The sequence below is a fragment of the Capra hircus genome, chromosome 16 (genome assembly GCF_001704415.2).
Source record: "Capra hircus breed San Clemente chromosome 16, ASM170441v1, whole genome shotgun sequence".
NCBI classification, from domain to species: domain Eukaryota; kingdom Metazoa; phylum Chordata; class Mammalia; order Artiodactyla; family Bovidae; genus Capra; species Capra hircus.
Window position 1 is genome coordinate 53,115,590 of NC_030823.1, and position 12,811 is coordinate 53,128,400.

Sequence of the window (12,811 nt, forward strand, 5' to 3'; positions counted from 1 at the left end):
ATTTTGTCTATTAACCTACGAACAGCGAAAGAAATAAGCAGAGAGGTAAGAGACCCTCCCGACAGAATAAAGAATGTGCAGGAATGGTAAGGTTTTGGATCATATACAACTCAGTGCCTTTTTAAAAAATCACTAACTGGAGATTGCTGAGATATAAACTGAAAAAGAGAGTAATAGATCATGGAAGGCAGCAGTCAGTTTTCAGTGAGGGTCTCTGTTTCTAAGAATTGCTTTACAAATGTCTACCCAGGGAAAATTTTACCATGTGAGTCTCAAACCTGTATCCAGCTCCAGACACTGAGGTTTATATTTGGTTGTATAAACACATATTTCCAAAATTTCTGTCATATCCCAGAGCCTACATTTCACCTTGCAATCCTGCACCTCCGTTGTATCAGCTTTCCATTTCCCATTCACATTGAGCTCATGTATGAAATCATGGATTGGTTTGCTTTCATGATGCATCTATTGCCTAGATGTTAGTTTCCAAATGCCCAGAAGAAAGCTTTGACAGAAGTATCCAACTAGGCAGATGTATAACAGTGGTACAGAAAGTGCTCCTCAAGATAGAATGTTTTATTGCCCCAGAGAAGACACTGGGCTGTAGCTAAGCCAGATGGCCCTTGGAAATCCTAAATCCCACACAATCTCAATGAGTTTATCCCAAAGCTGGGCCAGTCAGCCCAGGTGGAGGGCTCCATGAGGGCTGTAACTCTCCTGAGAGGCAGGATAAAACTCCTCACTTAAGTTGATCAGCCCAGTGGTGTGACTCAGCAGCTTCTCCATGATGGCCATAGAGAGAACACTGCCACACAGACTGAAGGTCCTGAGCTGGGAACAGCAGCTCAGGGCAGGCAGGATGGACTCAAGTTGGAACTCTGTGATCCCACACTGCTCTGAGTTCAGTTCCTGGAGGGTGGCTGCAACTTGCTCCAGAAGAATGTGGAGGATCTCAATACTAAAGTTGATCATGGTGACACCACTCAGCTCCAGGCCTTTGAGCTGACGAATGTTTGGATGCTGGGACAGATGGGTCAGGTCTGATTCTGTAAGCCAGCACTTAGTTATTGCCAGGTGGTCCAAGGGGGTCCTCAGGCATCTGGGGAGAGAACCAGCAATTAGATCTGAGAAACCAGGAAGGCCGCTGAACTAAAGTTGTCAGATAGGTGATTGGCCCAAAGTCAAGGTCATACTAACAGCCTTCTGAAGGTCAGTACCCAGAATGGCCAGTCTAATTTTAGCCTGACATTCCATCTCCACATCACCTGTAAACCATCTGCAGTTCCATATGATCTCTGGCTTCTGCTCTACTTCCATCCTCTTAGAATCATGCATTTCTTAAACATTAACTAACTCACCTGGAGCAAAAGACATTTTAAAGACTAGTAATTTGAGACAAGTTTATTGTGTTCAGAAACCTTGTGAGCACAGAGCTCTTCTCTCTCTCCCTCACTTTTTCTTTTCTTTTTTTTTTCTGGCTGCACCACATGTGAAGTTTATGCAATCTTACTTCCCCCACGAGGGATCAAACCTGGACATTCAGCCTTGAAAGAATAGAGTGCTAATCATGGACAACCAGGAAATTTCCAAGAAATTCTCTTAAAATTGCTCAGTTCTGAGGTGATTTCCCTTCTTTAATGCTCTCTTCACTTACCTGTTTTCCTAAGTCATCTGACATAAGATTTCCCTTCTTAAGAACCCATGCCCAGCCTCGCTGGATCAAAACCACCCCATCCTTAGCTTTCTAATATGGCAGTGGTTTAGTTGCTAAGACGTGTCCAAGTCTTCCAACCCCACGGACTGTATGTAGCCTGACAGGCTCCTCTGTCCATGGGATTCTCCAGGCAAGAATACTGGAGTGGGTTGCCATTTCCTTCTCCAGGGGATCTTCCTGACCCAGGATTGAACCTAGGTCTCCTGCATTGCAGGCAGATTCTTTACCTACTGGGCTATGAGGGAAAACCTAGCATGGTGTCCCTGCTTGTTCTTCTACCTTAATTTCAGAGGTGAGGTGATACCACAGCTCAGGAGAAAGCAGCTAAGGACCCTGTGCACCTGACAAGCCAGTGTTGTGTTCACTGTTACCCAGCCAGCAGTCCACACTCACCTGAGCATCTGGTCCAGGCAGCCTTCAAGGAAGGAGTAAGAGTCCAGATAGAGATACTGGAGATGTCGCAGCTTGAGAAACTCAGAGGTAAATTGCACAACTTGCTGCTGCTACTCCTGTACTGTGGGCTTTTTGGGAACTTGGAGCCAGAGAAGATATAAACCTGGCTCAGTCCCAAATAACTCTGTCATCCAAAGGCAAGTGCCACCAGGAAAGGTTTTAAGTTTCTTTTTCTTTTCTCACTGAGGACACTTTCCGGATGGCAAATTTTCCCAGCCAATTTTTGGGGGTCTTAGAAGTCAAATAAACCATAATTTCAAAGGACGCTTTTCAAGTATATTTAGATCACTACTGTTTCCTCAGACCTAGCTAAGTTCCACACATATTCTGATCAAGGTGACACCTTAGGCACAGAAATAAAATTCTGGTTTTCTCTTCATAAATACCAACACCTGTTCTGCACTAAATACAGAAGATCTTATTGGTGTTTAATGTTCTACCACATTTAGGACTGACTCCTACTTTGGGATACATCATATAAAGATTTCTTTGAAATTTAAGGTCATGCATAAAGGGAGACTATTTATTCCATAAAATTGTCTGTGCATCTCACCCACCCATTATTTGATACCCAAACAATTCTTATACACCTGTGGCCACCAAAGTGAAGACACTCTGAAGATGCTCTACAGTAAAAATTAAACACAACAATCTGATTTAACTATGCTTCAATAATTAAAAAAAAAAAAACCTGGGGCATCTGTGGTGGTGCAGTGGTTAAGAATAATCTTACAATGCAGGGGATACTGGTTCAATCCCTGGCCCAGGAAGATCTTGCCTGCCACAAGGCAACAGCTACTGAATCTGAACTCTGGAGCCTTTGAGTTCCAACTACTGAGCCCATGGGCAACAACAACTTAAACCTGTGCACCCTAGAGCCTGTGCTCCTAACAAGAGAAGTCACCACAGTGAGAAGCCCGAGCACCACAATTAAGAGCAGGCCCTGTTCACCACAACCAGGGAAAGCCCACACAGCAATGAAGACCTAGCACAGCCAAAAACAGGAATCAGTCAATCAACCAAAAAAGAATTCTCTGAAGAAAACTCGTGGGCTAATATGAGAAACTCCCAACAGTGGCCAGACTCCAAGCTGGTCATTCTCAGGCATGTGGGAATCTGAGGGATATTCAGAACCTTTCCTGCCTGAGTAGTCATCAGCTGTGGAAGTTGAGCCAAAGAAAATTATAGACAGACACAGCTTAAAGTCTGAAGGCAAATTTTATTCAGCCCCATGACAAGAGTGGGCCAAATGGGGTCCTTTTGACGTTCCGTATTTGAGTTTTGCACACACAGTTAGGAAAAGCCAACCTGATAAAATACTTTTTTCAGAATTCTAACCTTAAAGAAACAAGTCCTTTAGGAGTAACTTGTATTTATCTCTCTAATTCTTTGAGATGTAATTGTTCTACCTGATCTTAGGTGGTTTTTTTCCCCCTATTGATATCTTGGTCCCTGCCATTAGAAAGGTACACATACGTTGCACATCTGACAATAAATAGACTGGGATTCCGAGCAGCCTTTTGGCTGTGCCAACTTTCAAAGACCTTTGTTATCTCAACCTTTGTTTCACCAACTTGTATAAAAAGGACTTTTTACTTTCTTAGACCATTTTGGGGGAAGAAGCTTTCTAGAGCTTATGAAGGGTACAACATTTGCACTGTCTTGTGGAATGCCTATTGTATCTTTATCAGTGTAAATTGTTTTTAAAATACTACTCATCAATAAATCCTTAAATTGGAGAAAATTCTAAATTGGAAAATTTTAGAGAATTTTTTAAATTTTAATTTACTTTTGAGAATATGCATTTTACTTTTGTACAAATGATATTGTGTTTCAAGATTCCATTAGTTGCAAATATGATCTCACTTTCTTTTAAAATTGTATGTTTGGAGAATAATTTCTTTACAATGTTGTGTTGGTTTCTGTAGAGCAACATGAATCAGCCATAAACATACATATATTCCCTCCCTCTTGAACCTACCTCCCACCCCTAGAGAACTTTTACTAAAAGCCACTTTGGGACATATATTAAAAAAAAAAAAAACCTAGAAAGTGGAGAAAAATGCATCCATGTAGTAACCAACCTATGTACCTTATTTTAAAACAAATGAACAAATCAAAAACTGGTTTGGAAAGCATTATTTATGCTCCCAACTTCAGCTTATTTATGCTCCCAACTTCAGCTTATTTATGCTCCCAACTTCAGCTCAATGGTACTTACACATGCTAATAATAAACTTTGCTTTCCACAAAACTTTTCTTTTTACCTGCAACAAATTTATAACCTATGCCTTTGTAAATGAAGATGAAGCATTTATCTTTTTCTTTCTACCTGATTCCTGCAGAATTTGGCTTCTCCAGCAGGCTCCTCTGTTAACTTGATGAATTACTGCTACCAGATGACAACTCATTTTACTAGTCATTAATTTGTCCTAACTTGTTTTCAAATTATTTATGTCGTGTCTTTCCTCACTGTGTTATATCTCCTCACATTATGCTAATGAATTTATAACTGTAATGAGCTATATATCTTACAGACCATCTACTGTATAAAATTAGTGTCTCCTGCACTACCCAATGGAAACCCAGGCTTCAGACATAGCTAAATATCTTAAGGCCGTCAACTGTATCCAACCATATAGAGAATATTTATAATAGTGCAACTCTAGATATGAGAAGAGGGAACAAGGGGAAACATTTTCTGCATCATAATAGACTAGTAAAACAGGAGATACAGAGAATTTTAATAAATATGTTATAATGGATCTTCAGCTGATTGAAGCAGATAGTGGGGAGCTGAAGAAACAGATGGACAAGTATAAGTTATATGTTGTGTATTACAGCTATTTTATTATACAACCTGATATGCTAATGTCAAAACATGCTACACTAATCTTCCTCAATAAGGAAGACCAATAAGTGTTATGGGAATAAAATGAAACTTTTATTGACATGAACTAGTGTTCAAAAGATATACTTTTGAAATATAGTATAAACATAAAAAATTGTTTCATGCCTGTATGATTTTAGAATTTTTCTCATAGGAACATGCATAGCAGTTCCCACCCATGACAGAGATGTATTGTTGAGGACCAGTGAGTATTTTTCCTTTGTTGTTTGTATTAACCCACAGAACTAAGTAAAAAAGCAAAAGGAAAAATATAACTAGGGAATGATGGAGTTTCAGATCATAGGCAACAAAGTGCTCCCCTCACCACCATCAGTAACTAGAGATCCATGAGATGCAAACACAGAAATCGGAATAATATCATGGTCAGCATTTATTAGTTTACACTGAAGGTCTCTTTATTTCTGATCATTTCTACAATTGTGCATAAAGAAATAACTCGAACATGTGTGTCTAAAACTGAACCTCCAGAAATTCAGGTTCATATTTGACTCCATAAACATGTCTCTAAATAAATCCCAAACTCCCCAAGTCAACATATCCTTCTAGAATCCTGCACCCCTGCTGGATCATGTTTGCTTTTCTCAATGACACTGAGCTGGTATCAGAAATCATGGGTGTATTTTTCCCTTCATAATATACCTATGTCCTAGACTTCAGTTTCCAAGTATCCAGAAGAATGCTTCTGATAGAGGCAACCACCCTCTGATAGAGGCAGGGTATTACATAATTATGCATTGTGATTCAGATGATCACACACGTCCTCACCGCAGTAAGGACAGGGGCTGGGGCTAATCCAAATCTTCCTGGGACGCCCTAAATCTGTAAGGAGCTGCCAAAGCTCAGCTTTTAGCTGGGCAAGTCTCTCCTGGTGAAGAATACCCAGAGAGCTGTAACTCTCCCGAGGGGCAGGATAAAACTCTAGACGTAAAGCAGACAACCCATCAGTATGACGCAGGAGATTCTCCAGGACAGCCATGGAGATGAGGTTTCCACACATGCTGAAGACCCTGAGCTGGGAGCAGCAGCTCAGGGCAGGCACAAGAGCCGTGAGGAGGGAGTCCATAATCCCACACAGGTTTAAGTTCAGCTCTTCAAGAGTACCTGCAACTTTTTCCAGCAGACCCTGGATGAGCTTGGGACAAAAGTTGGTCAGGGTAACACCACTCAGATTCAGGCCCTTTAACTGACAGATTTTTGGACTCTGGGACAGATGGGTCAAGTCTGATTCTGTAAGCAGGCAGTTGGTTATTGAGATGTTGTACAAGGGGATCTTCAGGCATCTGGAGGAAAAAGAAAAAAACAAGTAATTAGTTCTGGGAAACCAGAGTGATAAGTGACCTCCATTTGAGAGGTAAATGATTGGTCTGAAACCAAGTTGTTGTTACCATCTGATAAAATTTAATATCCAGAATGCCCAGACTCATTCCAGGCTGAGTCCTGCCATTTTCATGTGTGACTAGATCAAGCTAAAAGAACCTTGAAAGCTCTTTTTCCTCATTTATCAAGCAGGGTACAACATACTCCACTTCCTTAGGAGGATGAATGAAGATAATGGTTGCACTAGAATATGCTCAGTAGGGAGAGCCTGAGACAGAGTCTCCATCAAGTGTGGACACTACTCAATTTTAGTCCTGGGAGATGAGATAAACATGTTTTTAATTCAGATCCCTTCAGTCCATGCTTGGGCTCCAGATGCCTGTATCTCTGGCCAGGTGAGGCACTTGGAGGATGTGTGTAAACAATAAGACCCCACACCATGCCCTGGGGCTGCCAGACTTCAGCAACTCCCATCCGGGCATCATCTACAAACTTTCTATCATTGTTCACTCTCCTTTTGTCTCCATTACTTTTAAAGATGGTAAATCCGTAAAGATAGTCTTGGGTTGCATATAACGTAACTAAATAATATACGGGAAATGCATGATTCTGGAGATGACGGTAATGAAGCAGAGACAAAAGGAGAGTGAACAGGGATAAAGGTATGTAGATGATGCCTGGATGGGAGTCGCTGAAGATTAGCAGCCCCTAGGCATGGTGTGGGGTCTTACTGTTTCTACACATCTTCCGCGTGCCTCACCTGGCCAGAGATAACAGGCATCTGGAGCCCAGCATGGACTGAAGGGATCTGAATTAAAAACATGTTTATCTCATCTCCCAGGACTAAAATTAAGTAGTGTCCACACTTGATGGAGACTCTGTCTCAGGCTCTCTCCTGAGCACATTCTAGTGCAATCATTATCTTCATTCATCCTCCTGAGGAAGTGGAGTATGCTGTACTCTGCTTGATAGATGAGGAAAAAGAGCTTTCAAGGTTCTTTTAGCTTGATCTAGGTTTTTCCTTGTCAATGCCATCTTCATTAACCTGTCATTGAACAGAGATATCTCTTCCCAAGAAGAAATCACATATATGCCCACACTATAACTATGCCTCCTAATTTGTACCTTTCTAACCTAATGTCTCTTTCCAGAACTTCTGTACCAGCTTTCTCACACCTTGATTGCTCCACTTATGTGTTACCACACATCACAGTAGAGCAGCAAATGAGACAATGCATTTGATATGTTACTAATGTGTTCACTGTTGCTCAACCAGTGCTGGTCCCCTCACCTGAGCATCTGGTTCAGGCGGCCTTCAAGGAAAGATGGACCTTCCATACGGAGATAGCGGAGGTACTGCAGTCTGAGGATCTGAGAGGTAAATTGCAGAAGAGCCTGATGGTCCTGTTCCTCAGCAGCAGACCTATGAATGGGGGAGAGAATGAGTTTCTGAACATTGCTCATCTTGCCCAGGAGAGGGGCAAACTTGGCCAGGGTGGACAGCTTCTGGGTGAAATTCAGTTCCACCTCCTGGATACAGTCCAGCTTCACTATTCGGAAAACTTTCTTAATAGTGTCCTTAGACCTTGAAACAATCTTCATCTTCTTACAGCACAAGTGTATGGAGCCTTTCCGCTGCTCCACCCACGAGAAGAGGTAGGTGATACATTTGCTCCAGGTCTTTTCCTTGAGACAAAGATCTACGTACATCTCCAAGGGAGCCAAGGAGTGCTTTGTCCTTGACATGTTCTTAGCCACTGATGCCATCAGTGAACTTGAGGACACATGGGACTTGTCTCCAGACCACATGTTCCAGAAATCCTGGCCAGTATTTCTCAAGTCCAGCACCCGCAGTTTGCACTTCCTATGGGGAAACAGAAGATTTGCTAAGATTCTAAAATACACACTGACTGAAACTACAGCCTCAGAATTTAGGCAACATTCTAGCTCCCCATCTTTGCTTTCACTTCACATTCCTGTTATCACCTTCTGTCTTTTCTCTTTCCTCTCTTGCTCACTTTCCTCTAGTCCTTTTCGTCTTCCATCCTTCCTAGTACACTTTTGTAAGGTATTTCCCAATGTGATCTCAGCAGTGCTCAAGGCTTCTGAGCTTTTTCAGAAGTCTCTGGTCTGCCCTTTGGTCATTCACTCTCCCTGACACCAGCAGTCCCTTCCAGGACACCCAAGACCCTGCCAGGCTACCTGGATCAGACTCACCTGGGGTAAACCTCCTGGGCCAGCAGGACGTCAAGTCCATCCAGCACTGCTTCTAAGGTTTCTTGGTGCAGCTTCTTCATCAGCCCCCCTAGAGGCAGGCGGGCAAAGGGCCAGGCTTGCACCATGGCCATCAGAGTCTCACTGCGTCTGAGAGAGAAGGCGGCCATGAATAGCGGTGGGTAGAGCTCCATGGGCAGATACTCCAAAGAGCAGATGGCCAAGGCCTCATCTCTCAACAGGCTCATTGCTGCCAAGTTCACAAGTCTGGGTGGGTTGCGAGCACTCATCCTGACTCTTCTCTTAATGGAATCCTGTGAAAATGCAAGGGAACAAAGCATCCTTCTCAGGTCAGTCATACCCATAACAGTGGTCTCTCTCCCCATCCTTCAGGGAAATCAAACCAGAGCCAAAGTCATCACCTTGGAAATGATGAACCAGAAAGGAAGAAACTCAGTTTGTCAGGCTTCCAGGCTATATTTGGTGGCACTAAGCCATAGCTCTGCCTCTTCTGGCACTAGAGCAAGAATCTTAAAAGTACCAAGAAGAAAGCAAGGCAACCAATAGCTCCTCCATTTCTTTCCATTGTTTGCTTAATGCATTTCCCTCTTGCACCTTTGTATCAGGAGACTGAACAAGTTGACTCCCTTTCTCTTGGGTGAAAACCTTTAAAGTATCATGTTCAGCCCAAATTATGGGGCAAGAAGTTCATGTGGAACACAGTTTCAGTCCTCAGTTTCCAAAGTTAACTTTACTGGGAAGGATTAAGGAGATACCTTCTAAAAGCGATGCAATTTGTGCATAAAGTAAAAACTTTAAATGTCAAGAAATAGCATTTCCAATAGTTAGATGTCTTTTATTAACAAGAAGAACTGTTTGATAAGACATTTACATTAGATAGAAAGTGAAGTCACTCAGTCATGTCCGACTCTTTGCGACCCCAGGGACTGTAGCCTACCAGGCTCCTCTATCCATGGGATTTTCCAGGCAATAGTACTGGAGTAGATTGCCATTTCCTTCTCCAGGGGATCTTCCCAGACCAGGGATTGAGCCCAGGTCTCCCGCATTGTAGACAGACACTTTACCATCTGAGCCACCAGGGAATAAGTCAAAGCCAAAATCAAAATGTTTAGGATGAAGGCAAAGCTACACTTTGAGGCCAAAGGAAAGCCTGTAATTTGTTTAACCAAAAGAAAAGGAAAACTCTTCCTGTCATGCCAGATCACATTCCACCTTTCAGTACACACTGACCACTGGTAGAATATCTTCCCTGAGGTTGATAATTTACCAGCTCAGATGTGGTTCTGGGGCTGCTCAGTCCTCAGTCCTGGGGGAGAACACAGGCAGTGACTCCAGACTGAGAAGTTTCTGAGTCAGGTCTTTGGTGCTTGAAGCTTTTATAGAACTTTCTAATCACATCTGCCCTCCTTTCAACTGCTAACTTCCAATCAGAAGTCATTACCTGATTAGATTCCACAAATCCTCTCAGGTTAATCCTGATTGGGTTACAGTATATCTCCAGATGATTTGATATCTACAGGAAAGAGAAAGAATGAGGGAGGGAGTAGAATCTAGGACTTTTTCATTGATTCACTCCACAAAATAGGATTGAGTTTTGCTAATATGGATAGTGTGTCCCTGGGTGGGAGTAAGGGAAGGGATTATGTGTCCCAAATATTATACAGAAAAACAAAACCCAAGACAATGTCTGGAAAACCTCACTGTTGCATGATTTTTGTCCAAATTAAAATTATTAAATGTCCTAGAATTGAAACAGCTTCATAAAACCAGTGGTGTTATTTCTAAAGGAAACAAAATAAACTCTTATTTGTTTCAAGTTCACACTTAGGTCTTATATGGGAAATGGCAGATTATGAGTTTATTCACAGAGGCTTGCAACCAGAGATGTGGTTGGCCCTCCAGGCTTAATCCCTGACAGAGAACATCTGGTCAATCCTGTGAGAACTAAGGGTGGGTGCTGGGCAGTGTGGTGGTGGCCCTTCCTAAAGGGGCCCTGTGAATGACTAACAGCCTCATGCATGTGGTTTTGTTTTTCTCTTGGAAAGAAGGACACTGAAGGCTTTTCTTTGGGTGATATTTAGAAACTGAACAGGAGTGACTAAGAGGAGACAGTCATCTTTGACGGTGCTTCCTGCTAGAATGTTGAGTTCAGGACATCAAATTGGCTTGAAAAGACTAACTCTGAGAATCTGAGTGGAGGGAGACATGACCAACTCTGTGAAGGACATATTCACATCTGAGAATCAGTGAGGGTGGTCACTGTGGGTTCTCTGGGAACTCAGAGACCAGGTGGGGGGAATGTGAATCAGTCTCAGCTAACCTTGTCTTCACTGTGCCCACTGCTACCAGTAAGCATTGTCTTTTAGGCTCTTCACACAGAGGATGCAGCCAAGATGGCAATTAATCCCAGGTATACTCTTGGAATCCTGGGAGCTGAACCATAATCCCATTGGTCTCTTCTACATATTTTTTCATATCACATTGCTATTACTTGACTTACTCAGATACTTAATTTTGTGAGTAGGGCAAAGACATGATTTGCTATTTCCCAGTTTCCCTGGTTGCTACTGAATCATGTTGCAAGGATTAACAAGGGAGCAAGACACCAGCAGGGGATACTTTGCTGTGCCTGGCTGCAAGTCAGGGGTTGCACTTGAGTGGCCCAGGGTTTTTCTAGGGGCTGAATCAGAAGCACTTTGCTCTTACTGGGAAGTTTAAACAGAAAGATAACCGAGGCTTCAAAAGAACCTCCAAGATTTGATTGTGACTTACTGAGATTGGGGAGGATGGGAAAGGAGCAGGTATGGAGAAAGAAAGTAAGGAGTTTGTTAGGTCATATTAGACTTGAGATGGTCATAACATTAAGTAAAAAGAAATATCAAGTACCGAATAGCACTTGCAACAAAATCCTATTCATATAAAATGATATACATACTAATTCAAGGGCTAATGGCAAATGCTTCTTGTGAAATTTAAATTTTATACCTGGAATGGCAGGGCTGTGGGGGTGCAAAGGCAATTTGAGCCCCAGCAACATCAAAATCAGGCTCACAAACCAACACTGGTCTCAGGTCTAGAACAACAAAGACATGCATTTTCCCTGATATTTTGAGGGTCATTGTAGGTCACATTAGAGTTCCTTGCTGACCACTTTTCTCATACTAGAGGCTATAGGATGGCCAAATATATTCCACACACAGTGTTTTAACAAAGAAAATTTGTTGCCAGAGGCAAAGAATCCCATGTTTCATATCACAATTTCCTCTCCACTGTCCCTTAGCAGAAAAATATTTAAAGAAAAATGTAGAGTTGGTGAAGAATATGCCTGCAATTCAGGAGACGTGGGTTTGATTCCTGGAGAAGGAAATGGCAACCCACTCCAGTATTTGTGCCTGGAGAAGCTCATGGACAGAGGAGCCTGGCAGGCTATAGTCCATGGGGTTGCAGGAGTCAGACAGGACTTAGCAGACTAAACCACCAGGATACTAAAGTTCAGATGTTTTATCAACGGTGCTGTATAGAAGGAGAAGTCTTGAGACTACTGTAAAAATAAGACTGAAAACCAGAAGCAGGAGACTTAAGTCCAAACCCTGAGAACACCAGAGAACTCCTGACTCCAGGGAACATTAATTGACAGGAGCTCATCAATGCCTCCATACCTACACTGAAACCAAGCACCACTCAAGGGCCAACAAGTTCCAGAGCAAGACATACCACACAAATTCTCCAGCAACACAGGAACACAGCCCCAAGCTCCAATATACAGGCTGCTCGAAGTTACTCCAAAACCATTGACATCTCATAACTCATTACTGGACACTTCATTGCACCCCAGAGAGAAGAAATCTAGCTCCACCCACCAGAACACCGACACAAGCTTCTCTAACCAAGAAACCCTGACAAGCCACCTGTACAACCCCACCCACAGTAAGGAAACTCCACAATAAAGAGAACTCCACAAACTGCCAGAATACAGAAAGGCCACCCCAAACTCAGCAATATAAACAAGATGAAGAGACAGAGGAATACCCAGCAGGTAAAGGAACAGGACAAATGCCCACCAAACCAAACAAAAGAGGAAGAGATAGGGAATCTACCTGATAAAGAATTCCAAATAATGATAGTGAAAATGATCCAAAATCTTGAAATCAAAATGGAATCACAGATAAATAGCCTGGAGA

The 12,811-nt window shown here is 42.4% G+C and overlaps 1 protein-coding gene across 1 annotated transcript; it reads right to left on the reverse strand.

Annotated features, from left to right (window-relative positions):
* LOC102180412 (PRAME family member 8-like) lies at positions 679-8,899 on the reverse strand. Its single transcript, XM_005691079.2, has 5 exons — positions 8,613-8,899; positions 7,687-8,259; positions 5,844-6,358; positions 2,108-2,129; positions 679-1,099 (listed from the first exon to the last, which is right to left on the reverse strand). Exons 1-5 carry the CDS (start codon positions 8,897-8,899, stop codon positions 679-681), a joined length of 1,818 nt encoding a protein of 605 aa, XP_005691136.2.